Source organism: Carex rostrata, chromosome 33 (assembly GCF_964058835.1).
Source record: "Carex rostrata chromosome 33, lpCarRost1.2, whole genome shotgun sequence".
In the NCBI taxonomy this organism is placed as follows: Eukaryota; Viridiplantae; Streptophyta; class Magnoliopsida; order Poales; family Cyperaceae; genus Carex; species Carex rostrata.
The window spans coordinates 235874-245245 of NC_135950.1; the positions used below are offsets into that span (position 1 = coordinate 235874).

Sequence of the window (9372 nt, forward strand, 5' to 3'; positions counted from 1 at the left end):
ATTCCTCTTCTTCGCGGGTAAAGATTTTAACAGACTAGTTTTGGCTTCATGCAGCGCACTAACCATATAAAATGCTGTTTTGATTATATAGTTTGTACGCTGCATGAAGTAAAAGCTACTCTGTTAAAATCTTTGCCTCTTCTTCGCAGCGATCTCCCAAAATCACGCTTCAGACATCACTCCACTCGATTGCCTTTTTTAAAACCCCTCTTTTAATTTCATCACTTGTAACGTAAAATCCCGAGATTCCCGCTCTTTCTTTCTCAGAAGGATATTCATTTTGTGCTCCGATCAATTTTTCTTCCTCTCAAGCTGTTGCACTCAGGTTAGTCGCTACTTGATTTTTCCCTCCATATATATCCCTGATTTGAAGATGTGAAAATCACAAGAACCCTTGAATTTTCTCGGATTGGTTTTTGTATACTCCATGTTTTTAGTGATCTTGAGGTTTTAGAAAACGATCATGGGAGTAAAGTTACCTTTTTGTTTTGTATTGTGGCGAAACCATTGCTGTACTTAATTTCAAGAATTTCGTGCCCTCTGCGTATACTTTTTGTTTTGTGATGGAAAGCGAAACCTATCACTGAAAAAGACTAATTCCTTTTCCAAGAAGAAGAAAGAATTAAGCTTTTTAAAACACCACTGACAAGCTCGACTCTGACTAAATATTTCAGGGAAAAACTTTCTAGGAACATGAACGAACTTCACAAGGACTACTTGTTGCGTTTGGAGAGAGCATGCGGGCCGCTGCTTCAACAGCTTCAGGTGTTACATTATTAGATCTTGTTTAATTACTCATAAAATTGCACTTATTTTTCTTGTACTTTCAATTAGTCCATTTCTTTAAAGGTCTTTTCTTTCGAACAGAGTCCCAATCTTTGACTTCTTGTTAGTTATTTAGTGAAGTTAATTAATTTGTCTTTTTTCAAAAAAAAAAAAAAAAAATTAATTTGTCTTCTAGAGTTAAATAAGCTCTGCTACAAATTTCAGTAGTTATTTCACGTATACCCCTAAAAAATCAAAATTACTTATTACCTCCTCTAAACTTCTAAAATTCACAAACTACAATTTTTTATGCTTTTAATAAAGGGTACAATGAGTATTTTATAAATTTAAATGATTTTTAATTTAAAAGACAATAAAATGGGTAAATTTGTGTGTTTTTGAAGTTTAGAGGGGGGATTACATAATTTTGAAGTTTTTGAGGGGTATACATGAAACTTTTTACTTTAATAAAAGAAGGTATGGTTGCTGCTTTGCAATTCAAATATGGTATACTACAAGTCAATTAAAGTATTCCTGTTCTTTTGTTTCATTTTTCATGTACCATTTCTTAGGTAATATGGGATGAAATCGGTGAATCTCTTGCTGATAGAGAAAAAATATTTAAAGACTTGGAACATGAGTGTGTGGAGGCCCACCAAATAAAACTCGACAAGGCCAGCCATCTTCGAGCTCACTTGCGTCAGTCCATTGCTGATGCCGAGGCTGAGGTGGCAGCTATTTGCTCTGCCATGGGTGAGAGACTGGTTAACAACACACAGGTGCTTAGCCTTAATTTGTAGCAGTAGCAGACTTATCACTATGTCATTACATACCTAGCTAATGGGTAATCTAAACTAAGATAAATTTACTCAATTTGGCATTAAAATTTGGGGGAATTTCATATATGCCCCTCAAAAACCTCAAAAATTACATATCCCCCTCTAAAATTCATAATAATATATTTACCGTTCTAAATTTCTAAACCTCACAAATTATAGCCAAATTATTGACTTCCCTGTTAAAACTTATTTAAATTTTATGACATGGTCCATTTCTCTACTTGTGACATTTAGGCACATGCTTGTGTGCACGTCACAAGTAAGAAAATAAATCATTTGCTCTCAAAACCGACCAATTAGAAAGACCAAATATTTCTCTTAAACATGCTTCATATTTTTTATTGTTTTAATAAAAATTTAAAATGAGTTTTAACAGAAAAAACAATTAATTGGGTAAATTTATGGGGTTTTAAAATTTAGAAGAATAAATATGATATTATGAAGAGAAGGGATCCAATTACACCCTTTTGTGGTGACATCGAATTACACTCTCTATTTTCAAAGTTTTTAAATTCCAAACAGTCGATCCAAACCGTTCAACATAATAAATATGTTAAAATGTGCTTGCAGATCAAATTTTACATTTTTTGGAATTTTTTTACTATTTATTGAGTATTTAACAAAATCGCTATATTTAGACTGTTAAATTTTGTACCCATCTTAATAAATAGTAAAAAAATTTAGAAAAATGTAAAATTTGATTCTTCAAGCACATTTTAACATATCCATCAAGTTGAATGGTTTGGATCAACTGTTTGGATTTTGTAAACATAGGGTGTAATCCAGTGTCACCAAAAAAGGGTGTAATTGGATCCCTCCTCTATTATGAATATTGGAAATTAGTAATTTTGAGGTGTTTGAGGGGTATACATGAAATCCCCCCCCCCAAAAAAAAATAAGTTCTCGTGAAAGCCATTGAATAATACTACTGAAGCCAGATACATGCATGTACTAGCACTCTAGCAGTGAGGAAAGTATAATTAATCCATGCCAAAGTTTTGAACATTTTAGTGTATGCAGTTATCAACATTCATCAAACCATTGTACAATTTCTAACTGGTATGGTAAAGTTTCCAGATAAATCAGAAGGATGGAAGCTTAAAGTCTGAGGTTAGTGCCATAGTTCCTCTACTCGAGGAGATGCGAAATAGAAGGGCTGAGAGAATCGGTCAATTTCTAGAAGTTACAGAGCAAATACGCAAGATAACAAATGAGATCAGGCCAGCAGGCTGTAATCAGTCAGAAATAACCTTTGATGAGTCTGAACTTACTACTAGAAAGCTGGAAGAATTGCACAAGGAGCTACAATCCCTTCAAAAGGAGAAGGTTGGTTTTTATTTCTGACAAGTAAATGAGTAATTAAGTATTGTTCTACCTTACTGACCCAGTTGACCGACTAATACTAGAATATATTCAAGTTAACCCAAAATCATTTGTAAATTTATAAAAATGAATTACTAAAGTTAGGAGCAGAATTTCAAATACTCTGTTGCAATCTGTAATGACTGGAAATTATATCAAAATTTGTTCACCGTTTTAGTTTATACAGATATTTGGGGGTGTTATTGTAAAATATGATAGAATACTGCATATGGCCAAAACAGATAAGAAGAGAAGGACAAAACCAGGAAGTTTTGTTTGCAATTGTACCATGTACTGGTACAATATTCTTGTTGCAACTGTTGCAAGGCACCGACATCTTAATTCTCCATTAAATCTGAATTTTAATTTATTCTTTGACAGAGTGAACGTCTTAAGATGGTCATGGGACAGTTGAAAAATTTGAATTCCTTATGCATTGTGCTGGGATTAGAATTTGAGAAAATGGTTGCAGAGGTGCACCCTACTTTAGATGAAGGAGAAGAATCAAAGAACATAAGCGATGATGTTGTTGATCGGCTAGCATCCACAATTCAGAGATTGCGAGAGGTTAAACTCCAACGGATGAAGAAGGTAAATGCTCTCTACAAGTATATACCAAGGTAGCAAGGTGCAACTTAGCAACAATTTATATATATTAAGCCTCAACAGTGCAATTTAAACCCAACAAAAGTAAAGAAAAGGTTCTATTCAACCAATTTACCATTGATGAAAAGCCCCCATTATTTTTGTGCCCCAACCATGCCTCACATCCTTATCTCAGTTTTCATAGTCCAAACAGTCGATCCGAACCGCTCAACATGATCTCCATATTAAAATGTGTTTAGAGACCAAATTGTATATTTTTTTTGGAACTTTTTTACTATTTTTTAGATAGGTACAAAATCACTTTTTGTGGATGATCCATAATCTTATGAAAAACAGTAATTTTGTACCTATTTAAAAAATAGTAAAAAAGTTCCCAAAAATACAAAATGTGGTCTCTAAAAACACTTTAATATGGATATCATGTTAAGCGGTTTGGATCGACTGTTTGAACTTTGAAACTAAGATAAGGATTTGAGGCATAATTGGGGCACAAAAACAATGGGGCATTTTAACCCTACTCATTGTACAATTAAGCGCAAACAAGCTGAGGAAGTAGGAATAAAATTAAATGAGTAAATTGGTACTACTGAGGAAATTCTGCTTCACACGTTGGATTTGACCGAAACAGCATTAGAAGCTGTAATCATGAGATATTGATTATTTTCATCTCCATATTTCGTAACAGCTTCAAAATCTCGCGACTTCACTGTTAGAGCTTTGGGACCTAATGGATGTTCCAATAGAAGAGCAACAGTTGTTTCAAAACATTACTCGTAATGTCGCAGCTTCAGAGCATGAACTAAATGAAATAAATATTCTCTCCGTCGGTTTTCTTAAAAGTGTAAGCTATATACTTAATATTGCATCAAAAAGAGTGGCAGTACTATGGAGTAATATGAGCCAATTAATTACAAGAAATAATGTCATGTGACTATGTGAGCCCCTAGTGCATATTGGTTCGTACTATGGATCAATATCTCTATTTTTAAAGTCCAAACAATCGATATCAACAGTTCAATTTGACCTCCATATGAAAATGTACTTGTAGATCAAATTTTACATTTTTTAGAATTTTTTTATTATTTTATTAGACAGGTAGGAAATCACTTGATCTAAATATTCTAGACCATTCAAAAGTAGTGATTTTCTACCTATCAAAAAGATGGTAAAAAGAATGTAAAAAATGTAATTAGTCTGCAAGTACATTTTCATATAGAAAACATGTTAAACGGTTCAAATCAACTATTTGAACTTTGAAAACGGAAATATTGATCCATAGTACGGACAAATCTGCGCTATGCATAGTATTGTAGCCTCACTCTTTAACAAGTGTTACATGTGCCCTTTCAGGAATGTCAAATATTCATTTAACCTGTATAAAACATTGCTGTACTCCCACCAAGTTTGTAGTCGCTCATTGTCCTTTATTTTTGTAAAATAAAGAGGTAGAGGGAGGAGAGTAGCTTAAGTATTTTTGGTAGAAAAAAGTAATAGGATAAATTCAAGATGCAATCTAAACTAATTTGTTTATTTTATGTATGTATTTATTATTTTGCTTATTTGTTTAAGGGAGGGATTAATGCATGATATCAGAAAAAGAGATCATGATATTGACTGGTCTTGTTTTGATACTGTTGTTCTATCGATCTGAGGGATTATTAAAGAGAAGTTCAATTGCCACAGGCTGAGGTAGAGGTTTCAAGGTTGGAGAATCTCAAAGCTAGAAAAGGTAAAGATATTGTTCTGAAGAAGAAATTTGAACTAGAGGAGTTGAGACAAAAGACGCATCTACTTCCGGAAGATGGTGAAATCAATTTTGCTTTTGAGGCTGTTGAAGCTGGTACAGTCAATAATCAGTCTTTTTGTTTTCTCAACCAGCCTCTTTTCAAAGTTGTATGGATCTTTCATCTTCTTTTAGGGAAAAAACAGAACAGTTAGGAAATATTAGGGACTCTCTTGAATCTGCTGCAGAATTTCAAAATGGCACTCGAACTTAAAAACCAAAGTTAAGTCTTACGAAGAATTACTAAATTACCCTCAACGTTCCAGATCGATTTATGTAATCCTTACACCCTAGACATTGACAAAGTGTCTACCATCTTTTTTGCTTGACATTTTTTTTTTAAAATGGAAATAATGTTGGGAGGAAGGGTAAAATAAAATTGTCAATATTTGACAGAAAACATAGAGCTTTTTGTGTAGTTTAGCAGATGGTTTGTAAGTTTTGAATACGAGAATTTTGGGCTCATTCAAAAAATAGTAAATATATTGTCTGTTTTGCAAAATGATCTTCTTGTATTTGTCCCTTTCTTGGGATTTTGTATTTGAAGCATGTCATTTTAGTCCTTCCTGTACAATTTCAGGTTGTTTCAATTTATTCACATTTTCTCTTGTGAACAGAGTTAGGATTTTCTTTTTGCATATCAAATAGAGTCATCTTTCAAAAATGGTATTGATATTTAGATAACAATAAGCTGCTTTGATTGACCGTTAGAATAAGAAATGGTATGATTTGAAATTTATATTTCGGTCAAAATATAAACACCTGTACAATAGCCTAACTCGTGGACATTTATATTTTTCATTTTGTCAGGAGCTCTAAGCTACTCTTTACTGATGGAGCAGATTGACAATCAAATCTCCTTGGTTAAAGAGGATGTTTTAAGCAGGAAGGATATTTTAGAAAAGGTCGAGAAATGGTTGAATGCCTGTGAAGAGGAAAATTGGTTGGAAGAGTACAGTAAGGTTTGATATTTTTCCTTCAATATTTTTATATGTTTTCTGAAGTATGTGGTAGCCTGTAACATCCAAAGAATACAAATATACTTGTATCACAGTTTATATAAAGTTTGGCTTTTCTTTGTTTGAACTGATAACATTTAGGACTGGTTGAGACCTGAAGTTGATTTGAACCCAAAATGACTTGTTTCCAAGTCGATTGATCTGTTCTTTTGCTATCTGTAACAGCTAACGACTTTGCAATTAGGTTCAGTATTAGTGAGCATTTGTACATGTATCTCTTTCCCGATTACAATACTATTTAATGCTTAGTAACATATGCCATTGCTTTAGGATGAAAACCGTTATAATGCTGGAAGAGGGGCTCATCTTGCCCTCAAGCGTGCAGAGAAGGCACGTGCTATAGTGAACAAAATTCCAGGTGAGTGGCTAAATTTGTATAGAAAAACTTGCATATATTGTTAAGTTGATAAAGTTTGAGAAGTTGCACCTAATCTTTTACTGTTCTCATATTTTTCAGCTTAGAACAAACTCTTTTGGGTATATTTCAAAAATACCTCAATGTATAAAACTTTAAATCAATGTTGATCAAAGATCACAAAATAACTAATATAGAGCTGAATATTTTTACTTTTAACTCAACAAAATGAATTCCACAGGATGTCTCACTGCCTTGATTTTAATTCGATCTGGGCTAAAGAATGTTTTTTAATACAAGTACAGCACTGTTAGCATTTAACAGGAGATTTCTTTTCAATATCTGCAATTTAACAATTCGGTATGATTTTCTCATCCTGCTAAAACTGGTGGGCTCGCTTATTGCAAAACTTAGAAATGTTGGTTGTTTGCAAACAAATTAATTGGTAAAATCTTTGTAAGTTGGGGGCAATAACATGGACTTGACTAAATTTCACTGTTGTATCTTTATAAAGCAATGCTACAGAATCTATCTGACAAAGTCACCATGTGGGAGAGAGAAAGAAGAAAGGTGTTCACTTATGATGGAGTGAGAATTTATTTCTCTTAGTTTCTTTTTATTCAGGTTATCCCAGTATTAGTACGGGGCATTGAAGAATTTCTTTTTCTTTAATTCATCTCACTTCAGGTTAGTCTTCATTTAATGTTTGAGAAATATAATGTGCATAAGATGGAGAAAGCACAAGAACTAGAACGCCAGAAGGTAATATCTTAAATTAATTATTTCTAAGTTTTTAGCTAAGGTAATTAATGACAGATTCATTCATTGATAATTAATTAACTTGACAATCTTGCAATCGTTAAATAATTTGTAATTTTTAAATTCATCAGTTGAAAAGTGATTCGTACTTTACGCATGTCATGTATGTGATATTTACAATTGTCCATATTTAATGACATATCATGAATATCAAATGACACTTAAATTGTATGAAGTTTGTCAGACAACCCAATCCATAAGGTTAAAAACATGTCTACAATTTTATTTTAGTATTATTTTTTTTAACTATAGTTAATTGATTTGAAAAATGTCGTCAAGGTAGTGAGTTATCAATAGAGTCCAACCCTTTAATCAATTAGTTACTGCCCGATTTTTAAAGTGTGTATGCAAAGCATTACAAAGTATCTACTATCTATCCATGCATATTAGTCTATAATCTGGTTATTACATTTAATTATGAAACTGTGATATGATAGTAAGAAAAGAACCTTCTCTTTTACTACAAGTATATCAATAAGAAATGTCATCTAATAAATTTGTGAATTTTTAAACACAGGAACAAAAGAAACTGCACAGGCTAAGGGTGGCTGAGCAGGAGATCCGTTATGGATCCAAACCAAGCCCTTCCAAATGCCAAAATTCAAGAAAGGGAAGAGGTTCTATTGCTCCTCGCAAAAGGCTCTCTCTTGGTGGGGCCCAGAGTGCGCCACCTAGACCAGATGACCCGCAACGAAAAAAATTGACTCCCTCAGCTAAGAAGACGAGCGATAGGCTGTTTTTCTCTCCTGGTAAACATTGTATTTTCTCCAAACTGGTATTGGACCAAACTGACCGGTACTGTACTGATAAATAATTATTACTGAACCCAACAATTCTAGTAATGGCTAGATCTTGTTTATTTGCTTTTTTACTACCTTTACTTGCACTTTTCTTCTTTTATTTTATTTTATTTTATTTTTGTGTTAATATCCACCAATAGGTAAAAGAAGTGCTTATTGCTCACCATCTCCCACGAAGTTACGTTTCAACGACTCAACTCCTCATCAACCTGAGTTGCCACGTCAACCCTTTTCACAACTACCCCACCCAAATAATGTCATCTCTGCACCACCAAAAATGATATCGGGTGATAATTCAGCTTCTAGAACACCAATTCTGATGCCAGTACATATGCAAGTAGGCCCCACATCATATCTTACCCCAGTCAAGCATCAGCTTGAATCAATCAATGCACCAGATCAGGTGATCGAGTATTCGTTTGAAGAAAGCCGACTTGCATGCTATCTTGCAGCGCAGAATTAGGGTTTGTGAGTTTAGCATGGTTACTTCTTTCATACTTGATCACATTTCCTCCTATGTACATCTAATAAAAGCACTGGAGGTGGCTGCTTCATTTATTGTATTTGCACAATGATCAAATAAATTTTAGGGTTGTTCATAGGCTAAATCTAAAGTGGAAAGATATATCGTAGATAAATTTCTCTGTATGTTACTGACAATGAACAAAACATCTGATAGTTCGTTGTATATGCCTCACGAATCCGAATTTGTTGGTTTTTCTTTAAAAATTGAATGATAGTTTTTAGTTTATTAGCTTGTCGAAAAGAGAATTGCAATTAGATTCTGAAAGACTGTTTATATATACATGAATTGCACGTTCAACATATGGAAGTTAATTCACTCTCACTTCTTTTATAAATTTTTATACTTGTACATCATTTTTATATAAAATGTTACGAATATCCTAAATTTGACCTTTATATGCAGCATATAAATTTTATACGATTGATCACATTGTATAAAAGTCCGGCACCAACCTGATTGTTATCAAGGACTGTGAGTTGACCGATTTGAATTACACAA

The 9372-nt window shown here is 33.3% G+C and overlaps 1 protein-coding gene across 1 annotated transcript; it reads left to right on the plus strand.

The window, feature by feature from the left end:
* The first annotated feature begins 224 nt into the window (after window positions 1-224).
* Window positions 225-9040, plus strand: LOC144548610 (65-kDa microtubule-associated protein 3-like). The gene is made up of 13 exons (XM_078297323.1): window positions 225-325; window positions 675-765; window positions 1338-1544; window positions 2682-2930; window positions 3348-3557; window positions 4258-4413; window positions 5256-5412; window positions 6166-6317; window positions 6645-6732; window positions 7244-7317; window positions 7417-7491; window positions 8066-8297; window positions 8489-9040. Exons 2-13 carry the CDS (start codon window positions 694-696, stop codon window positions 8809-8811), a joined length of 1995 nt encoding a protein of 664 aa, XP_078153449.1. The 5' UTR covers window positions 225-325; window positions 675-693; the 3' UTR covers window positions 8812-9040.
* Window positions 9041-9372: the final 332 nt, after the last annotated feature.